This window comes from Rhinopithecus bieti, unplaced genomic scaffold, assembly GCF_001698545.2.
Source record: "Rhinopithecus bieti isolate Rb0 unplaced genomic scaffold, ASM169854v2 scaffold_20101, whole genome shotgun sequence".
NCBI lineage: Eukaryota > Metazoa > Chordata > Mammalia > Primates > Cercopithecidae > Rhinopithecus > Rhinopithecus bieti.
Window position 1 is genome coordinate 534,167 of NW_016810242.1, and position 23,698 is coordinate 557,864.

The 23,698-nt window shown below is 34.5% G+C and overlaps 1 protein-coding gene across 1 annotated transcript in view; it reads right to left on the reverse strand.

The window, feature by feature from the left end:
• COP1 (COP1 E3 ubiquitin ligase) overlaps positions 1-23,698 on the reverse strand; it is a 259,480-nt gene that overhangs the window by 35,269 nt on the left and 200,513 nt on the right. The window contains 3 exon segments of the mRNA XM_017891684.1: positions 18,477-18,637; positions 19,816-19,940; positions 20,885-21,002. Of these exon segments, the coding sequence (XP_017747173.1) occupies positions 18,477-18,637; positions 19,816-19,940; positions 20,885-21,002 (404 nt within the window).

Sequence of the window (23,698 nt, forward strand, 5' to 3'; positions counted from 1 at the left end):
TGAAACTTTTACCAAGGTAGACTATATTTGAGACTATGAAACAAACTTTAAACTTAAAATGCAGATACTTGGAAAACCCTCAAATTTGGATATTAAACAACACACTTCTAAATAATACAAAAGCTAGGGGGATGGGGAGATTTGTTAAAAGATACAAAATTACAGCTAGATAGGAGTAGTAAATTCTAGTGTTGTACAGCACTGTAGGATGACTATAGTTAACAATAATATATAGTTTCAAATAGCTAGAAGGAGAGTATCAATGTTTCCAACACAAAGAAATAATAAATATTCTTTCTGAGATGAGAAATATGGATATGCTAATAGCTCTGATCTGATCATCATACATTATATGTATTGCAATAACCCCGTGTACTCCATAAATATATACATTATGTGCCAAACAACCTAAAGGTCAAACAAAATATCAAGGGAAGTTATAAAAAATTACAAACTGGATGAAATTAAAAATTACAGGGCTAGTATATCTTAAGTACATTTCTTCTGGATGTGCTTTATTGGGAGTAGTGAAAACTGGCAGTAATAATCAAAGGAAGGCATAAACAACAAAAAGTTTGTTATACGCTCTTTCTTCATTAACATTTCATCTCAAATGCTGAACTAACAACCATTAAAAGTTGCTCTTGCATGGCTGATGTTAATTTTTCTCTCAAAAGGAGTCTTAACAAATGAAACTAGAGTGAAGAGCAGTTATCTATCACTCTTTCTGCCTAAATGTGAACCTCCAAAATATCTAAAACATTTTCAAAGAGAAAAGAAATGGAGGAGGATAAGGAAATAAAATTAAGTGTTAAGAAATTATGTACTCTAGGGCTGGACACAGAGGTTCACGCCTATAACCCCAGCACTTTGGGAGGCCGAGGCGGGCGGACCACGAGGTCAGGAGATCAAGACCATCCTGGCTAACACGGTGAAACCCTGCCTCTACCAAAAATACAAAATATTAGCTGGGCGTGGTGGCATGCATCTATAGTCCCAGCTACTCGAGAGGATGAGGCAGGAGAATCACTTGAACCCGGGAGGCGGAGGTTTCAGTGAGCCCAGATTGTGCCAGTGGGCAACAGAGCGAGACTCCACCTCAAAAAAAAAAAAAAAAAAAAAAAAAAAAAAAAAAAAAAAAAAAAAAACAACTCTGGCAACACTGAATACTACTACTTTCAATGAATGAATTCATATGGTTTTTCAAAAATTTAAGTTATGTGCACATATAGGTATACATTAAACACTTGCAAATTTGGAAGAACAGAAACAAATACTTCTATTTTCCTAAAAAATGTGACTATAGACTTATCCTAGTGAATCATGCTATTTTATAAGGTAAGATTGTTACTCTAAATAACACATCAAATAAAAATGCACATACATTTTAAGCTGTTATTGGATGGGGAGAGAAAACTAGCAGGTCAATTTAATAAGGTAATTTCTTATCCCTAGGACCTCATATTCAGATTGGAATGCATTCACTCGATTAAATATGCCATCTACTCTATTAAAAACAAATACACACAAAACTTATTGCCTAGAATTCCCAGTCAGTTGGAGTATTCTATTCAGGAGATATCTTTCATGAGAAGAATCTGGGAAGTCTCAGGTCAGAATTCAGGTATATTTTTCAGAAATAAACGAGAAAAACTCCTTATTATTTGAAATACTACATTTGAATCACTTCAGAATATGAGGAAGAAAATACTTAAAAGTGTCAGTTATTAACTTATAGTCTACATAACAAACATGCCTTCTAAATTTTAAAAGATTTAGGATGAAGGTGTTTTGTTTTATACACAGCCTTCATGATGAGGTAAAACATCTAATTAACAAATAGTGCAGTAAAACTGTTTTCCCATTTATTTTGAGAAAGATGAGAACTGAACCTTAGGCACCGAAATGAAACAGAAAAAAGAATCTGACTGAAAAGCACACGTGTGTAACTGCCCACTCAAAATGTAGTCACTTTATTTTCTTAACAACTGATCTACTAAGTTTTCCATGTAAGGCTCTTATTATCAAGATTACTACACCAAAAAACTTATGTGGTAATGCAGAGAAATAATACCATAGTGTACACTACAGGAATTTTCATTAATAAAATAGCAAATATAAAAAATAAAATAGCAAATGTATAATAACTCAATATATTTTTATTTTTTACCTATATCACACACAAATTTTATTTCATATTCTTTTACATTTCTTATTTATCTATTTTTTTTAAAAGTTTTAAGAGATGAGGTCTCGTTCTATCACTCAGAATACAGTGGAGCAATGATAGCCCACCATAACCTCAAACTCCTGGGCTCACGGGATCCTCGTACCTCAGCCTTCCAAGTAACTGGGACTACAGGTGTGTGCTACCATGCCTGATTAATTTTTAAAATTTTCTTAGAAATGGGGGTTTCACTATGTTGCCCAGGCTGTTCTTAAACTGCTGGACTCAAACAATCCTCTCATCTCAGCCCCTCAAACTGCTGGGATTACAGGTGTGAGCCACTGTGGCCAGCACATTCTTTTTTTTAAATTCTCTATAACCACACTCAGAATCGAACACCAGGCATATTCATTATTAACAGACTGTGAAATCAAACACAAATTATGGATATAGTCCTTTCATTTCAAATTAGAGATATTTTACCCAAACAATGCTTTCTAAAAAGCTGACATTAAAAGGTGAACGTGTTTTTTTATTTATTCAAAGGTGGAAATTAATAATCTTGGCATAATCTCATAAAATATATGTGTAAAGATACCTAGCTGACATACATAAGCCCAATTCAAAATTTATTTCCATAAACAGATCTAATAGTCTTAGATGGGGAAAAAAAGATGTCTTTATAATCTTATTTACCTGTGAGGTCATTAGTGATATTATTTGTGACATTATGTGCAGATTAACATCAGTGTTTATGAAGTCATTCTCTTTTAATTATGCATTAGCAGATAAATGTGGAATTCTTCACTACAACTGATGTGTTCTACATACAACAGATGTACATTGTATAAATGTGATGTTATGTAAATTAAAGTTTGCCTACAGCCAAAAATCTCACTTGAGTTTTACAACTTTGTGAGGAAGTCTGGTATTATTTTCCTCTAAGAGACAAGGAAACAAGAGAGGCAAAGTTACTTAAGGTTATAGACTCTGTCTTCCTTACTTTTTAATTATAAAATAATGGACATCAGGAATCTAGACTGAAAGGAGTAGACAAGAAGAATTAAAGCAGTCAAATAAAGAGCACCTAAACAACTGTGTGGCTTTTTTCTTTTTTTCATTTTAAGTCTACCAAACTAAAAATTAATAAACTTCTAAGTAAGAACAGGCAACTAACATTTGTAACATTAATTTATTTTTTAACATTTGTAACTTTTAGTAATTAGTACACCTAGTACAATTTAATTTGCAGCCTTATCAGGACAACTTGTCAGATTACAGACATTTTTTGAGCACTGATTTTTAATCACTAACATTTAACCCCTTTTAGGAATCTTATAAAAGCTATAAACTCTCTTCCTAGTAAAACACCCGCAAGGAAATGAAAAACTTTTTCATATGATTTCAATTGGTAAAAAATGCCCTGAAGATCCCTGTGGAGTAAGTGTCCCACGCATCTCAAGTTAAAAATTTTTACTAGAGAAATCAAAGAGCCCTAAAGAACTATAACGTGTAATCAAATGGTGTAACTGCTAATCTAATGTCCACATTGGATTTAAGAAGGGGCTTAAGAAAAAATGGTTTAGTTCCAGAAAATAAACCACATCAACTAACTCATCACCAGTTTGAAGTGTGAGAATTACTATCTATTCTATTTATTCATTTTACTATCATTATTAATACAGCAGTGAGAAGTGTGCTAATTCAGGCAAACACTTAAAAACTACAGTTATATATTAGGAAATGTGAGTGCCTCTGCATTGATTCTTTCATTTTACATGTAGGTTATGTTTGTCCAATAAAAACTTCAGAGCAATGTTCCAAAGGAAAAAAAGAAAGCATTAGTCTACCGTTTTTTAAATCTATAATCTTTCAAAATAGTAACTGATTAGTACAGAAGTTCTTTACTAGAGGAACATGACAGATATTATTAAGATGCAATATAAACTAAAATGTAGTAACATTCTATTAACCTGTGGCAAAAGTCTACCTGAACACTTGCTGACAATGTAACATTGCCAAAGTTAATGTAAAAAAGAATGTAAACTGAGCATGGTGGCACACATTTGTAATTCCAGCTACTTAGGTAGCTGAGGAATGAGGATTGCTCGAGCACAGGAGCTCAAGAGCAGCCTGGGTAACATAGACTCATCTCAAAGAATAAAAATCTTAAAAAAAATATAGTAATTACAGAAACAGTACAGTAAGAGTGAAATAGCAGCATGAAAACAAGAGGTTCGAAATATATTTTAGTGAGATTTTTTTACAAATAAATATATTTTTTCCCTTACCACTGCTATTTGTAAAATATTTGTATGTTAGAACCATAGTCCTTAAGGGCTAATTCAATTTGTTCAATAAGGATTCCTAAAAATAGTGACACAAAATTCAGTATCTCTTAGAAAATTTCCTTTAGGAAACTTTTTGTCCTATCTTCTCAATATCAAGAAAGTTTGTATACTGAGGTGAGTTATGCTGAACTGGCAGAGGGGTTCTTTCCTTAGGATTAAGTAACATCCTAGATTTGGAGGTAATTATTCCATTTGTAAATCAGTCCAAGAGCTGAATTAAGAGGTTAATAATGAAAACCAGAGTTTCTCAGACAGCATTTTGGTGAATCTGGCATGCATGGGGTAAAATTAGGTTTAACTTATTAATGTATATACATTGTAGTCTTACTGTAAGCATAAATGGTCTTACAAATGGCCACTGAGCAATAGCAATCTAGTATACAATGCCTTCAAATTAAAGAAGATGAAAATGAGACTCAGACATGTTAACTGACTTACCTAAAATCAAAAAAGCTAATTAACGGCTATAAACCTAGAGTTCTCATCCCTCTAATAAGTGTAGATTCTGTTAACCTCAAACGTATCTCTCAGATTCTTGGATCAAAGTAAAAACGCTGTAAACAGTCCCTCTCTACTGCAGTCTACTCTATGCACTGTCTGCACTATTTTGGTTTTGTTTTGTTTCCTTTCTTTTTTACTACTGGCAAGCTGTGATATTTTGTTTTCAAAATGTAAACTATAAAAAAATCACACAACAAAAATTGATGTCAATTAATCTGTTTAAAGTTCTTCAGAGTTGCACAGGTAAGGTTCAAGATGCTTAACACAGTCTAGAATGATCCCTAAAAATCTCTCTCCCTAATCTATTTCCAGCTTTATCTCTCACCAGTCCAATCACATCCTAGCAGCCTCTAAACAACACTGCATTTTTTCAAATTCTCAACTCTTTGCACATGCTGTTTCTTCTGACTAGAAACATCTGAAATAGATTTGAATAATGCAAGCAAAATTCAATGCAAAATAGGAGGATGGGGTGCAGGTTACAATTTTAATTTCTCAATTTTTACCCATTAATTTATTATTAGTAGTAGCTACTATTTATTGAAAGCTTAATATGTGCAAATGTTCCATATGAATAACCTCATTTATCTCCTAACAACTCTTTGAGGTATTTTAATTAGTGGTATTACCTTACTTCAGGAATGAGAAAGTAGACTCAGACAGGATAAGGAATATGCCCAAGGTTTCACAGCTAGTGACAGAACCAGGGTTTATACCCAGATCTGAGCTACATGCAACTATCAATACATCCACATGAATTATCTCTCTTTATGTCATCCTCCCCTCTCCCTTCCCTACAACCAATGCTAGCATAGTAAGATAAACTGGAAGTTTAATTTTCTGGAAAGTAAAATAACAATATATATCAAGAGCTGAAAAATTTTAAATCCTTTAATCTAGTGCTTTTTTCCCCAACTTATAAGATTTTATATCACTAATATAATAAGATAAAAGGGGAAAACAACCAGCCCCAAATACTGCAAACTTAGAAATGAGAAAAATTAGAAGCAGCCTAAATGTTTAACAAATAGTAATTGATAATATATTTAAATTCTACTAAAATTACGAAGTAAGGTTAGAAAATGCTATAGTTACATGTATGAAGTTAGATACAAAAAACATACCCACATTGTAAAACTATTTTTTTAAAAATGTAAGTTGACTGGAAGGACAAATATCAACATTAACTACAATTCTGTTCAGGAGGTAGAATTACAGGCCAATTTTCTCTATTATTTATTTTCTAACAGTTCTCTATTAGTGGGGAAAAATATAATACTCTGAAGCACAGATGATGCAGATATTAAAAAAAAAAGACATTGGGTTTCCTGAATGAGATGTAACTACAGTTAGAGGGTCTAAATGCTAAAGATGTTTCTGCTTGGTTAGACATTACTGTATGTATGTATGTATGAAGAAAGTCTGTGGTAATTTTGATTTGACTCTTCTGATACATAACTTTTATAATTTAGTTAAGCATTGTAAGATGAAACTGAGCCAGGTGTGGTAACTCACACTTGTAATCCCAGCACTTTGGGAGGCCGAGGTGGGAGTTTGAGAGTCCAGGGGTTTGAGAAGAGCCTGGGCAGCATAGCAAGACTCATCTTAAAAAAAAAAAAAAAAAAATCAGCCAGGTGCGGTGGTGCATGCCTGTGATTCCAGCTATTTGAGAGGCTGTGATGGGCGAATCACTTGAACCTGCGTGGTCAAGGCTGCACTGCACTACAGCCTGGGTGACAGACCAAGACCCTCTCCCCGCAAAAAGAAAAGAAAAGAAAAGAAAAGAAAGGCCCACAAAGAAAACCCCCCAAAATTGCATAATTCAAATGCAATTCATGCAAAGAACCAAAATTTCATACTCATTTAAAAAAAATAATTGACAGCTGTCAGTAAGAAACATGACACCTAAAGGGCAGGTAGGAGATCTTTTCCTAAGGATTTATTCACACCTATTCAGAGCCAACAGTTTCATTCTTAGTAACTTTGGTTGATGCAAATCTCTGTATCTAAAATATATAGGATATATAAAAGCTTCTAAGTTATCTATACTTCTGATACATTTCATTTGATAGGATAAATATACCTTTAAACAATTTACTAATATTATCCCCCGCCCCAAAACCTTCCCCACTCCCATCACCATTAGTTATATTAGATGTGTGAGTTTGGAGTTAATATGGCATTTAAACAAAGACTAACAAAAAACCAAAAGCCAGAACCCACAACCATTCTGAAGTTATTACTGTTGAAAAATGACCCTTTTCTCTCTCTCTCTCTTTTTTTTTTTGAGACAGGGTTTCACACTCTGTCACCCAGGCTGCAGTGCAGTGCCACAATCTCGGCTCACTGCAATCTCTGCCTCCCGGGTTCAAGTGATTCTCATATCTCAGCCATATCAGTAGCTGGGATTATAAGCATGCGCCAATATGCCAGGCTACTTTTCGTATTTTTAGTAGAGACAGGGTTTTGCATGTTGGTTAGGCTAGTCTTGAAATCCTAGCCTCAAGTGATCCACCTGCCTCGACCTCCGAAAGTGCGGGGATTACAGGTGTAAGTTACTGCACCTGGCCAACCCTTTTCTCTATATTCCTAAAATAATGATTTGGAAGGACAAAATGAAAAGGAAACAAAAGTATGTAACACCATGAATTTAATGTATAAAGGACAATCATGCATTGGATAAAATAAATGGTTTTCTTCATTCTAAGATGACTGGGAACCTGTTTTAACATAGTAGATACTCTGATGGAGAATGTAAAGTCTACATGATAATTGGGCTTCCCTACCAGTAAGAACAGTGAGATCTCCATAAGAGATCTTAGAATTTGTTTTGCTATCAATGACAGAGCATGCATTCTATTAGTAAAGGGAAAATCAGTTGTCAGATCTCAAAAATCCAGTGAAATGTAAAATATGTAGAATTAGAAGGTCTCAATCCTTTACAAAACAAAAAACTTTGAGGAAATAGGAATACTGGTAATAAACAGGGACTTACTGAACTCTGAAGTAGCAAGGCTAATTTGTTAATTGGGAACGGTATAACTATTTTATTCTGTTCAGAATATAAAACTATTTTTAAATGCAAATACCCATATAAGTCTCTACAATCATTACTCTTTTATTTTTTTGAGACACAGTCTCACTCTGTCGCCCAGGCTGGAGTGTGGTGGTGCAATCTCAGCTCACTGCAACCTCTACCTCCCGGGTTCAAGTGATTCTTCTGCCTCAGCCTCTTAAGTAGCTGGGAATAGAGGCGTGCACCACCATGCCTGCCTAATTATTGTATTTTTAATAGAGACAGGGTTTTACCATGTTGGGTAGGCTGGTCTCAAACTCCTGGCCTCAAGTGATCCTCCCACCTCAGTTTCCCAAAGTGCTGGAATTACAAGGTTGAGCCACTGTGCCCGGCCTCATTTATTCCTTCTTATTAGTTGATATTTTGGTTCAATTTGCACCACCATAGTCCTCTATTAGTACAAACATTAAGGATGATCATGGGAATACAGATTTGGCTGGTTAGCAAAAAATGATAAGGACATATCAGTATTAGTTGTGAAACTTAAATTATCCTTGGCTGCTACAAAAAAGAATTATATACATTCAGTTACATATTCCGAATCTGACAAAAATATTTAGATAGTTTGCAATGAAATAAGACATTTAACTTCATATTTATCAGGTGGTAACACTACCAATAAGTTCCATGAGGACTTTTTTTTGAAAGGTGTAACACGTCTTCTTAGCAATTAAAAGATAAACTCTTGTATCTCCTAAAACAAACAACATTTGGAATGCTGTGAGAGAAATAAAAAACACTTAAAGCAAAATCAACTATTAGTACTTTTTTTCTCCCAATCTCTGGAAATCAGCTCACAAAGATATGTTTGGTGAGTCATGGAGTCACTGCTTCAGATATTTAGGATTTAAAACAATAAATTATCAAAAAGGAACTGAATCTTGAAGGAGGATTTACTTTCTATACAATCCATTCCCTAAAGCTTTCTACTTTTATCAGAGAGCAAAAGATCCTAAAGATAAATAAAAGTATGACCAACTGCTTATTTAATTCTCTACAATGTGTAAAGACTTTATCATTTAAACCAAAAGATTTAGATTCATTTTCTGCCCTCATATTCATCTTTTAGTTGGCGATCACAATTCAAATAAAGAATTTGTATTTTCACCCCACTAAACTGCTTATCTACAGTTTAAAAAAAGACTAATGCAAACAGGCACAAAGGCTTCTTTACAGCAATTATAACAGACTGGCTTTTCTTCAATCTACATAATCAAATTATTCCAGTGTTCAGCAGTAATAACCTTTTTATTTTCCTGGGAATAGCTGATGCCAACCCTGATAGCTTTATTTGGGAAACAGGTGAATAAAATAGAATTTAAGAATAAGAAATAAAAAAGGCAAAAACCCTACAAAGATCACATCAATATAGGAGAGTGTCATGAGAACAACAGTGGTTATATGTGAGACTGTAGAAGTAAAATACAAAAAAAAAGTTTCTTTTCTCCAGATAGGACATTTTAAAATTAGTAAAAACACTTTTTTCTTAAGCAACTGCCATCCATTTTCTCAGCCAAAAATACATATTTTTGCTTAGTTAATTCTGCTTTCAGTATTTATTAAATCCATTTTATTCAATTTAGAAAATAATCATGTTTTTCCATTACATACACTTCAGCATATTAAACCAGTTCAAATAGTATTCATCAAAAGCTTTTAACTAAAGGAAATAATATCCAATATTCACTTTCCTTCTTTCTACCATTACTATGAAAATTTGGTAGGGATTACCAAAAGATAAACATTAGAAACCAAACTCAAATCCCTTCCCATCTCAAAATATTTTGGATACTTTTTGGCATGGTGAGATTATAACAAAAATTACTGTTAGGTTAATGGCATTAATTCATAATACACTCTCAAATTAATATTATTTCTTTTCTTCCCTTAAAAAAGGCAGGACTAAAACCAAAACAGCAAGTAGCTTAAAATTGGCATCAATTCTATGCTTCAAGATTGGCATACACAGAACACTCTTTTTAAAAAAAAGATTAAATGAGGAAGAAAAGTTAAGAACCATTCTAATATAGGTCAAACTCTATTACAGAAATATAAAAATGATACTAATTAAGAATTTAAAATGTCAACTAGCAGACCCCATAAATCATATTTTGTTGATTTTATTATAATGTTCACCATAAAGTATCTAATGCAACAAATGTTTTCCCAGAGGCTGTCCACATAGTAGTGGACATTAAGGTTAAAGAAAATGTATACTTCATATAATTTACTTAGAGAAAAAAATTACTAGGGTTGCCTCAGTTTTCTACCACCTTATTTCCTTCCTTTTCTACTTCCCTACCCCACTCTATTCCGTATACTGAGGGAAGAGTGGGGCACTGAGGAGGCGATGGGAGTCTTCCTGGAAGTCAGGGTCCATGCTCAGAATCTTCTTTCCTTCTACTCCCAAGATAGACAAAAGTTCATTCAGATTGGCCCTCTTCCAGTCAGGGAAATTTTCTAAAGGGTTATAAACAATCCAGTCAGAGGAAAGAATAAAAGAAAGAAAAGATAAAAGGAAGAAGAGAAACAGAGTTGAAGGAAGGAAGAAAGAAAGAGAAGAAGTTTCTATGTTGTCTTCTCGCCATTCACTGAAGAATTTAAGATAAGAAATATCTTTACAAGTGTGGTAAGTTAGTATTTTTTAGGAGTAGCATTTTTTGATTAATACAAATAAAAAGAACATATCTTACTTTTTTGGATTTGTTTCCTCCTGAGGTAGGTGAGGGATTAGCAAAATCTAACAGACATTAGGTATTCATAATTGTAACTGTTTCTGCTAGCAGATGTTTAAGAACCATTTCGGTTTCTTGGTTAGGATGTATAATAAACTTTTCCCCAGTGGTAACATGATTCATTTGTTCCCAAACGTGATTGTTCATATACTTTCCCAAGGAGACCCGGTGAACTTTTCAAAATACAGATCTGTACCCTCCTTCTTCCTCCCCCAAAATATGTTTTCATGGGTCTAAAAATAGAATTGCTTTGTTAATTGTTTTTTAAAGAGCCCAAGGGTTTTCTGATTATCAGTTTTGAGAACTATTGGTATAAATAAATGTTATTATAGACATCTTTTGCAGGTTAATGAAAGCAGACTGGAATACAGTATTGCACGGCTTCTCAAATGTGCTTTACTTTTCTAGTTTACTGAAATCTGATGTTTTACACACCCCCAAAAAAAGTTACTAAGAAGGAAAGGATTCCTGTCTTAGATACAACTTACATAAATTTGGAAAGTAGATATGTCTTCAAAAAAAAAAAGACTGAGTTGTGAAATGTCATAATGTGATGGAGAAGGGAAGGGAGAACATAATATAAATCTAACAAAAATATTAAGCCAATAATAAACACGCCTACTTCCTTGTAGTTGCACACATTTAAAAATTTTTGTTGCTTTTGAAAATAGGCAAAATGAGCTGGAAATTATATCCCAAGGGGCAAAATGGTAATTTTGAAGTAATTATATATGTACATACGAATGGTTCATGTCAGCAAAACTGCTTTTCTTAAATGGCAATTGATTATTACCATTTAGTTTCAAGTGAGCCTATTAGATATTAGAAGTATCTCCCAACTCCACTACAGCACTTCTTTAGTTCCAATTAATTACCATTTAATTATGCAACAAAAAAGATAAAGGTCAAGCTTGAAGGGTTCTATCATTCATTACAAAAATTACATATTAATTATGCATTATGTACAAACATGCTGTGTAATGCTAGGGGTAATTAAAAATATAATACTAAGAGCACACATGTATCGCTCTTGCTGTGTATCAGGAACTCTTCCAAACGTTTTACGTGCATTACCACATTTTAGCATTATAACAACCCTAGAAGATAAGTGGCTATTAGTATCAGCACTTTAGAGATGAGGACACTGAAGCACAGTGTGGTTAAGGAACTTCAGCAAGGTCACACAGCTGGTAAGTGGAGAATCTGAGAGATTTCAACCTGGGTAGCCTGGCTCTGCTCTTACTCAAAATACTATGATGTCTTTTTTTGAGGAGTTTGCAGGTTACATGAATGCAAATACAGTACGAGACAGTGTATTAATTCATTCAGCGAGTATTTTTAAAGGCCAAGAATCAGGAGAAATTTAGGTAAGCAAAATATGTGCTTAAGAACACAAAGTTTTAGTTCAATGCTTCAGAACAGTATTTCATCATATAACAAAAAAGTTTTGTTAGAAGAACAGAGAGAATAAAATTTAATGATATAACTGAAAACAAAGGTGCATAGTTATAAATCTCCACAGAAAGTATTATAGCATAGTTGATGGGTTCCCAAGCCAAGTTTTGCTGCACTTGGTTTCAGAGAGGGAAATTAGGAAATCTGTTATCCTGATCCCTGCCTCCCCCAACCCCAGAGCTACAGAAACTTTTAATATGATTCCTGGTGTCTCAAGCCACAACAGAAAATGTCCACCCTAATGACCACTGCTTCTTTTCCAGAGGATACAGTGTACTTTTTGGGGTCACTTCTGAAGAGCTAAAGGAGTAATACGTACTTTACAAGTACTGCCTTTTACTATTAGCTATCTACTTAGGATTGGTGAGTAGGTAAGTATGTGTGATATGGTTCAGAGCTGACAAAATAATCGGGTATCTGCAGCCTCAGCAGAAGTTACTATTGACTCAGGGTCTACCCCCAACAAAAATATTGTGTCCCTTTACACAAGCATCATCACATAGGAACAAATATATTCATTTGTATACTTAAAACACTTCATATTTCATTCCAGTAGTTTCAGATAAGAGTCATGTCACAGATTCACAGATATAGAACATATATAAGTTCCTTTACCTAACTCCAGTATCTAGATAAATCAATGTTAATAAAAAAGGTAAGACTTTCATCTGGAATCTTTTTCTTTCTGTGTAAGCATATCCTTTAAGGTTTTCTTTAGTTTAGGTTTGCTGATTGAAAATTTTTCAGGTTTATTTATTTTAAAATATCTTTATTTTACCACTGTCTAGAGATTTTCACTGGACATAGAATTCTAGGTTTGCAAACGTTTTCCTTCCCACACTATCTTGTTTCACTGTCTGTTGGCTTCCACTATTTCACTGAGAAGCTGGCTGTCAGTCTGACAATATTTTCTCTCTGCCTTCTTTCAAGAATCTCTCTGGGGAGGCCAGGGAGGAAGAAAAAAGAATCTCTGGGGGAAAAGACAGTCTCTTCAATAAATGGTGTTGGAAAAATTGGATATCCATATGCAGAAGAATGAAGCTGAGTATCTCACACCATATACAACAATCAACTCAAAATGAGTACAGGCTTAAACATAAGACTGAAAACTGTAAAACTACTAGAAAACGTAAGGTAAAAGCTCCATAATGGTCTGAAAAATTTTTTGGCTACAATTGCAAAAGCAAAAATAGACAAGCATGAATGCATCAAACTATCAATATAAAGCTTCCTCACAACAAAGGAAGAGAGTGAAAAGACAACATATGGATTGGGAGAAAATACTTGCAAACTATCTATCAGTTAGGGGGTTAACCAAAATGTATAAGAAACTCCAACACCTAAATGGCAAGAAAACAAATAACCCACTTAAACAGTGAGCAAAGAATCTGAATAAACATTTCTCAAAAACAGATATACAAATAACAAACAGGTATATGAAAAAATGCTCAATATCATTAATCATCAGGGAAGTTTAAATTAAAACCACAATGAGATATCACCTCATACCAGGTAGAATTTCTACCATCAAAAAGACAAATGACACCTGTGAAAACGGGTGTGTTAAAAAAAGATGAAAGATAACAAAGCGTTGGCAAGAATTTGGAAAAAAGGGAACTCTTGTAACATTGTTGGTGGGAATGTAAATCAGTACAGCTTTTATGAAAAATAATATGGAGGTCCTCAAATGCTAAACACAGAATGGCAATATGACCTAGCAATCACACTTCTGGGCATTGAATCCCCCTTCAATTTCAAAAGAGTTAAAATTAGGATACTGAAAAAAACATGTGCACTCTATTATTCATTGCATTATTCACAACAGCAAAGATACGAAATCAACCTAAGTGCCCATCAACAAATAAATGGATCAGAAAACATGGTATACAGTTGACCCTGGAAAAACACAGGTTTGAACTATGAGGAACCACTTATATGCAAATTTTCTTCCTCTTCTGCCACTCCAGAGAAAGACCAACCCCACCTCTTTCTCCTCTTTTCAGCCTACTCAATGTGAAGATGAGGATGAAGACCTTTAAGATTCACTTCATTTAATGAACAGTAACTATATTTTCTCTTATGATTTTAATAATATTTTATTTTCTCTAGCTTATGTGGGTTGTTTATGTTATTGGTAAGATTTTCAGTCAACAGTAGGCTATGAGTAGTTAAGCTTTTGGGTCAGGGAATCAAATTATACCTGAATTTTCAACTGAGTGGAGGGTCAGTGCCCCTTGTCCCCACGTTGTTCAAGGTTAAACTGTATATAATAGAATACTATTCAGCTTTACATGAACCTGGAGGACATTATGCTAAGTAAAATAAATCACATACAGAAAGAAACACTGCATGATCTCATTTATATGTGGAATCTTAAAAAATTGAACTCAGAGAAATGGAGAATAGAATGGTAGTTACCAGAGGTGGGGGATGGGAGTGGGAGGATGCCAAGATGTTGGTCCAAGGCTACAAAGTTTCAGCTAATTAGACAAAAGAGTAAATTTTGAGATGTACTGCATAGCAGAGTGACTGTAGCTAACAAAAATGTAGTGGATATTTCAATATTGTTAAAAGAATAAGATTTTAAATGTTCCCACTACAAAAAAAAAAAGCATGTGAGATGACAGATATTCTCATTAGTTTGACTTAATCATTCCATAATGTACATGTGTATGAAAACACCACACTGTATCACACAAACACTTACAATTATTATTTGTCAAAAAGAAAAACTGATGGCTTAAAGGAATGAAAATGACTCCTCTGATATGGTATGGTTGTGTCCCCACCCAAATCTCAACTTGAATTCCCATATGTTGTGGAAGGGACCCGGTGGGAGGTAAATGAATTACAGGGGCAGGTCTTTCCCAAACTGTTCTTATGATAGTGAATAAGTCTCATGAGATCTGATGGTTTTAAAAAGGGGAGATTCCCTGCAAAAACTTTCTTCTCTTTTCTGCTGTCATGTGAGATGCTGTCATGTGAGACATGCCCTTCACCTTCCACCATGATTGTGAAGCCTCCCAAGCCACGTGGAACTGTGAGTCCAATAAACCTCTTTCTTTTGTAAATTACCCAGTCTTGACTATATCTTTATGAGCAGTGTGAAAATGGACTAATACAGAAAATTGGTACCAGAAGGGGGGTGCTGCTGAAAAGATACCCCAAAATGTGGAAGTGACTTTGGAACTGGTTAACAGGCATAGGTTGGAACAGTTTAGAGGGCTCAGAAGACCGGAAAACATGGGAAAATTTGGAACTCCCTAGAGACTTGTTCAATGGCTTTGACCAAAATGCTGATACTGATATGGACATGAAATCCAGGCTGAGGTGGTCTCAGATGGAGATGAGGAACTTGCTGGGAAATGGAGCAAAACAGACTCTTGTTATGTTTTAGCAAAGAGACTGGTGGCATTTTGCCCCTGCCCTAGAGATTTGTGGAACTCTGTCTTTGAGAGAGATCATTTAGGGTATCTGATAGAAATTTCTAAGCAGCAAAGCATACAAGAGGTGACTTGGATGCTGTTAAAGGTATTCAGTTTAATAAGGGAAATGGAGCATCAAAGTTTGAAAAATTTGCAGCCTGACAATGTAACAGAAAAGAAAATCCCATTTTCTGGGGAGAAATTCAAGCTGGCTGCAGAAATTTGCATAAGTAACAAGGAGCCGAATGTTAATCCCCAAGAGCATGGGGAAAATGTCTCCAGGATATGTCAGAGGTCTTCAGAGCAGCCCCTCCCATCACAGGCCCAGAGACCTAGGAGGAAAAAGTGGTTTCCTGGGCCAGGTCCAGTGTTCGTATGCTGTGTGCAGACTAGGGACATGGTGTCCTGTGTCCCAGCTGCTCCAGCCATGACTAAAAGGGGCCAACATAGAACCTGGGCCATGGTTTCAGAGGGTGCAAACCCCAAGTCTTGGCAGCTTCCACGTGGTGTTGTGCCTGCGTGTGCACAGAAATCAAGAATTGAGGTTTGGAAACCTCTGCCTAGATTTCAGAAGATGTATGGAAATGCCTGGCTGACCAGGCAGAAGTTTGCTGCAGGGGTGGGGCCCTCATGGAGAACCTCTGCTACAGCAGTACAGAAGGGAAATGTGGGGTGGGAGCCCTCACACAGAGTTCCTACTGGGACACCACCTAGGCAAGCTGTGAGAAGAGGGCCACCATCCACCAGACCCCAAAATGGTAGATCCACTAAAAGCTTGCACTGTTCACCTGGAAAAGCCACAGACAATGCCAGCCTGTGAAAGCAGCCAGGAGGGAAGCTGTACCCTGCAAAGCCACAGTGGTGGAGCTGTCCAAGACTATGGGAACCCACCTCTTGCATCAGCGTGACCTGGGTGTGAGACATGGAGTCAAAGGAGCTCATTTTGGAACTTTAAACATTTGACTGCCCCATAGGATTTTGGACTTGCATAGGGCCTGTAGCTTTGTTTTGGCCAACTTCTCCCATTTGGAATGACTGTATTTAGCCAATGCCTGTATTCTCTCTGTATCTAGGAATTAACTAATTTGCTGATGATTTTACAGGCTCATAGGCAGAAGGGACTTGGTTGGTCTCAGATGAGATGTTGGACTTTGGACGTCTGAGTTAATGCTCAAATGAGTTAAGACCTTGGGAGACTGTTGGGAAGGCATGATTAGGTTTGAAATGTGAGGACATGAAATTTGGAAGGGGCCAGGAGCAGAATGATATTTTCATTCTAAAATTAGTTTCCAGTTCTCAGTTAAAATTTTCAATCTTGTCTTTCATCTTGTAAGCATAGCTACTTTCAAGCTGTCTGATAACTCCAATATTTAGAGCTGCTGTGACTGTTTCTACAGTCTGTTGCTGAGGCTGGTTTAATTCGTGCTGTCTTATCTTTTATTATGTCTGTTTATTTTTTATTGTGCCCTAGTTATTGTAGTTACAAAACTGAAAAAAAAAAACCACTTAGATGATCTTATCTTTTTTCAGAGAGGATTTAAGTTTGCATCCTGTGGATATTAGCAATCAAGGGTCACCTCAATTCAATTTCAGAGACTGATATGAAGTTCAGATGCAATCTCTACGAAGGCTTATCTTCTGGTTTCACCTATAATATACCTCTGTGGGGACTTAAAAAAAAGTAGTCACTCACACAATGTCAGGCACTGAGCTCTAGTCCCTGCAACCCTGTGAAGCTAGTATAAGTGCTTTTACCCACCCCACCAAAACTGACAAATGCTCACAGGGGAAAAGCAGATTCAAAAGCCAGGGTCACAATCCAAATCCAGTAATTGTGTCTTGTCTTGTTTGCTTTCCAATGCTTTCAAACAGGTTCTTGTTTTTAAAATGCATATATTTGGTCCTACTTTTCTAATTTTACTTGGAGGAAAGGTTGGTCCAAATTACCTAGTCTGTCAATTAGCAAATTTTAGGACAGCAATAGAATATATCTAATTAAAGTGAAACTATACCTGAAACTTGGATTCTTAAATTACATATCAAGTCAGAATTTTGTCAGAATTTTATTTTGTCAAAATAAACCCAACTAACCACCTAAAAGCTATTTTAAAATACAAACAACTCATGTTTATACAAATCAAGATAGTAACAATAATTATTTTTTTATATAACTTACGAAAAACCTTATACTTTAAAACATAAGTGAAAAGTTTGAGGCAACTTCTCTTCATACAACCCAGTAGTATAACTTTCTCATCAATAAACTAAATATGCTTAAATATTCACATATAAATGTATTTTGCAGAACGCAATTCTACTTTGAAATAGTATTTAATTAGAGGACCATATAGGCCACTCTCCTTTACCTGCACCAATTCTTTTTCTCCCTATTAAAATACCAGCTCAGCTTAATGTTTATCAAGCATATACTGCACATAATCAATAAAGAAGAGACGGAATGTGTATTCTGGAGGATTTTCCAGTCTTACAGAAGAGATATGAAGAGACAATATGGTAATGGTTATAACTGAGATATGCACTAGATGCTATGGGTCACAGAGGGACACGATGACACCATGACATTGCTCTATCACTGTGCATTTCAGTCACTACCTAAAATGCCTATTGTCTTTGGTGACACATTACAAAGTTTTAAAAATAGTACATACCACACACCAATTTATATTTTAAATTTTAATCAAACCCTGTGTATACATAATGCATAATATGAGATCCCAAGGTGAAAAAACTGATATGAAAACTTACCCCATCTGGTAGTGCCCTCCAGCACACAGCACTAACAAATTCATTTGTATCATCTTCTTTTCGGTCTTTGTCCAGAACACTTTTGACTGTATCAAACTTAAAAGTTAACAAAGTCTTAGAAAGTCCTTTATAGTACAGGTAGAGAGAGTTATTCTCACTTCCTGAAAACAAATAATAATAATAATAATATTTTAGAATAGGAAAACTCAGAATTAGAACATCACATTCTAATAGTAATTATCACCCAAAGTTTTAGCTCAAAGATCTTTTATGGTCAAATTTGAAAGGCTAGATTACAGGACTCATTAGAAATCATGTAAGAAAAGGATTCTTGGACAAAACCTATACTTTACTAATCTAAAGAAACAATCAATGTTAAATGATACAACAATATTGATAATTCTGAGGCTAAAATTACCCTATAAAATCATTTATATAGGTTGGTACAAAAGTAATTGTGGGTTTTGTCATTACTTTCAACTTCTGCACCAAGCTAATAGTCTATAGTAGAACCAGATATATGTTATTATAGCAAGAATCTGAAATTATATTTAGAAAGATTTCCACTTAGGTAAAAGAAAGTGGCAACACTTACATAGGCAGATTTTAATAGCCTACACAATTTATTTCCATTTCTCAGTATAGGAATTATTTGATTAATGGTCTATGAACTGTATTTTTGAGCCATCTATTAAGATAGGATAATTGTTCCAGATATTTGCTTTGGCAGTCTCATACACATGTGGAGAAAGTCAACTTTGCTGAATAAAGGCCAAGTCATTTAAAAGTATGATCAAAGCTCATATATTCAGGCATTAGATATATCAGAGCATTTGAATAATATCAAATTTGATTTTTCTATTTCTTATTTAAATTTGTATAAATTATCAACAATAAAAGTCCTAGAATAACAGATCAATACTATGCAAATAGATTACTTCATGGAGAGAACAGCAGATAAGGGAAAATGAATATCAAGCTTAAGAAGACACATAACGTCTCCAAAATTAGAAATATTACTAACAGAACTTAACCTTTTCAGTCTCCTATGCAGTATCTAAAGAATTATGTTATAATGGAGAACAACTACAAAACAGTTAAAAATCAGGTGTTCAGGTATTTGAGGTGTTCAGGGTTTGTACACAATAAAAAAGGGAAGGACTAATGCTCTTCTAGTACAACACAAGGACAATCAATAATGCTGGGGCATCATGTCTATTATACTATCTTCTGAGTGCACAGACTATTTCTTAACTTAATATTTAGTCTATTTCCCTTGAGTTCAATTTCAGTAACAAATACCTGTTAAAAAGTTCCTGGAAATGATGATTTCACTTACCACAAGCTATATAATCTCCATTGGAAGCCAGGCCTACAAAGTTTTTTTCATTGATATGACCCTTGAAGGAACGTAGGCAGTACGGTTTCCCTACATTCCACAGTTTTAGCTGACTGTCTGTAGAGCTGAGGAAAAGTACAAAGAGTAAGAACATATTTAAAATTTCTTGACACGAAACTCATCACTACTAATTAGAGGCAATGCAGTTTGCTGGTTAAGAATGCAGTCTCTGGAGCCAGACTGAGTTAGAATGTTCATCTGTCAGCCAGGCGTGGTGGCTCACGCTCGTATTCCCGGCACTTTGGTAGGCCGAGGCAGGTAGACCACTTGAGGTCAGGAGTTCGAGACCAGCCTGGCCAACACGGCTAAACTGTCTCTACTCAAAATACAAAAATTAGCCGGGAGTGGTAGCATGTGCCTGTAGTCCCAGCTACTTGGGAGGCTGAGGCAGGAGAATCACCTGAACCTGGGAGGCAGAGGCTGCAGTGAGCCAAGATCACGCCACTGCACTCCAGCCTGGGTGACAGAGCGAGACTCTGCTAAAAAAAAAAAAAGTTTTCTTTTCAACATTATTTAAAACCACCATGAAATCACAGAGAAATTAACATGTCAGTGTAAAAGCCAACCAAGTAATATTTAAAACCAAAAATAATTCTACTACTATACTGCAAGTAGATAAAATATACAATAACACATTAGTTGACTTTAATAAAAAAAAACTTCTCATTATATTGCATCAACTATGTTGTTTATCTCTTTTTAAGAAGCAATAGCTAAAATCCAATCTGAAGTTCAAATGCAATTAAACACAGGAGGATGAGATAAGGGGGGAGGGTATATAAAAAACTAGTATCTTCAGGATTGTATCCACAATTTACATATAGAAGAGCACAATACAGACCAGAATCCACACTATCTTCATTGGACAAGATAAAAAAAATACTATTTAAGAAAAAGCACGTATACTCCAATGTTATAGTTTACATACATCCTCAGTGACATTACAAACTGGTAGGTCTAAGTACAGAGCTCTGTATTAACCTTAACCTCTGAGGAGAGTAATACTCACGCAGAGACAATTTCCTCACCACTCACAAACTTTGCGTAAGAGACTGCTTTACGGTGTCCTTTGAATACCATGATTGGCTGTTTAGTGTTACGAAGATCATAGTAGTGGACACAGTGATCTAAAACAAAACAAAATTAGATAAATGTAGTAAATGCGGAAATGAAAAGCAAAGTTAATTTTAACTGGTTTTTGTTTTTTTCATTAAAAGTTTCACATAGAATGTCTAATCTCTAACAGCCAGAAAACAAAGGAAAAGGAATTCTTTTCAAAAATAAGACTGGCTCTAGAAAGAGAGTATTAAGGGGTCAAAATAATTGGAAACTTAAAAATCAATCTATGTTTTAGTGGCGTCATTAAAAAATGTTAATATAAACATTATGGGACATCTGTATAAACATAATGCCATATAATCTTATTTCCCACATTTGCTTTAAAAAATTATTTAGACATATTTTGTATACAATGCACACGCTCAAAATATTGCATGCAATTCCATGATCTTTACTACATTTAACCAGCAGTTCAACCATTACCATAAATCAGTTTTATAATATTTCTGTACTCCAATAAGATCACTCATTTGGCATCCACCATCATAGGCAATCTCTATTCCTGTCTGTTTCTATCACTAATTTCTATGATAATCTTTATTATTTCCTTCCTTCTGCTTGTCTTCAGTTAGCTTTGTTACTCTTCTTAAAGACAGACACTTAAGGATACACAATTCTCTATAAACACTGCTTTGGTTGACACCACAAATTGTGATATGATGTGTTTCCATTTTCATTCAGTTTAAAATCCTTTTACATTTCCTTTGTTATTTCTTCTTTGACTAATGGGATATTTAGTAATGTGTCATGTAATTTCCAAATACTTGCAGATGTCTCAAAGTAATTATTGTTGATTTTTAATTTAATTCCATTTTGGTCAGAAAACTGTTTTGTATGTCTCCAATCATTTTAAATTTATTGACTTTTTTTCAGTCTTAAATATGGTCTCCCCTGGAGACTGTTTAAAGCTTGAGAAGAATGTATGTTCTACTACTGTTGGGTGAAGTGATCTTTGGATGTTTGTTATGTCAGGTTGACAATGTTATTCAAGCCTTCTATAACTTTGCTGATTTTCTGTCCAGTTTTTCTATGAAATATCAAAAGTGGAGTATTTTTCAACAACTTCAGTAAAATTATCTACTTTTCCCTTAAATACTGTAGATTTTCTTTTCATGTATCTACAAAAAGTTTGTTTTTAGGCATGTAGATAATTGATGTATCTTTTCACTATTCATCCTTTTACCATTATAAAATGTCTTTGTTTCTAGTACTGGTTTCTACTCTAAGTATTTTCTGTTTGACCTAAATATAGCCATTCTACCATTTTTGTTGATTACTACTTACATGGTGTATCTTTTTTCATCCTGTTACTTACTGTAACCTATTTGTGTCTGTGAATCTAAAGTCTATCTCTTGTAGACAGCATAAAGTTGGATTCTAATTTTTTTTGTAAACCCATTCTGCCAATCCCTGAATGTTACAATGTTCAACATACTTACATTCAATATATTAATAGGTTGCACATCTGAAATCCAAAAATCCCAAATCCTTGCTTTTGGAGTGCCAACATGACAATCAAAGTTCCAAATGCTTCATTGGAGCATTTCAGATTTTGGATTTGAGATGCTGAACAGGAAGTACAATAATGCATACTTAACAATGGAGATACATTCTGAGAAATGTATCATTCAACAATTTTGTCACTGTGTGAACATACAGTGTACTTACACAAACCTAGATGGTACACACTACTACACACTTAGGTTATATGGAATAGCCTATTGCGCTCCTAGGCTACACACCTATGTATCACGTTACTGTACTGAATGCTGTAGGCAACTGTAACAATGGTAAATATTTATGTGTCTAAATATAGAAAAGCTGCAGTAAAAATACAATATACAAGGTAAAAAATGGTACACACCTATACAGGGGATTTACCATGAATGGAGTTTGCAGGACTGAAAATTGTTTTGGGTGAGTTAGTGGTAAATGTACATGAAGGCCTAAAATGTTAACAGTATACCTAGGCTACACTAAATTTACTATAAAAAAGTGTTCTTCCATCAGTAAAAAACCTTACCTTACTGTAATTTTTTAACTTTATAAACTTAATTTTTTAAGCTTTTTGACTCTTGTAATAACACTTAGCTTAAAAAACACATACATTTTACAGCTGTACAAAAGTATTTCCTTTTATATATCCTTATTAGTTAAAAAATTAAAACAGAAAAGCTTTTAACCTTTTTTGTTAAAACCTAAGAAACAGAAAATTAGCCTAGGTCTACACAGGATCAGGATAACCAATATCACTGTTTTCACCTCCACATTTTGTTCCACTGAAAAGTATTCAAGGGTAATAATATGCACAGAGTTGTCATCTTCTCTGATAACAATGCCTTTTTCTGGAATGTCTCCTGAAGGGCCTGAGGTTATTATATTGTAACTTAAAAAAACAAGTGTAAGAAATACACTCTATAATAATGGTAAAAAGTAAATAATAAACAAGTATATAGTTGTTTATTATCTTTATCAAGTATTATGTAGTATATGTAATTGTATGTGCTAGACTTTTTGAACAGGTTTTAATTTTTGTGAGTATATGGTTGGTATATACACTTACATGGAACATGAGATGTTTTGATACAGGCATGCAAAGCTTAATAATCACATCATGGAGAATGGGATATCTACCTCAAGCATTTATCCTTTGTGTTACAATCTAATTATACACTTTTAATTTTAAAATGGACAATTAAATTAT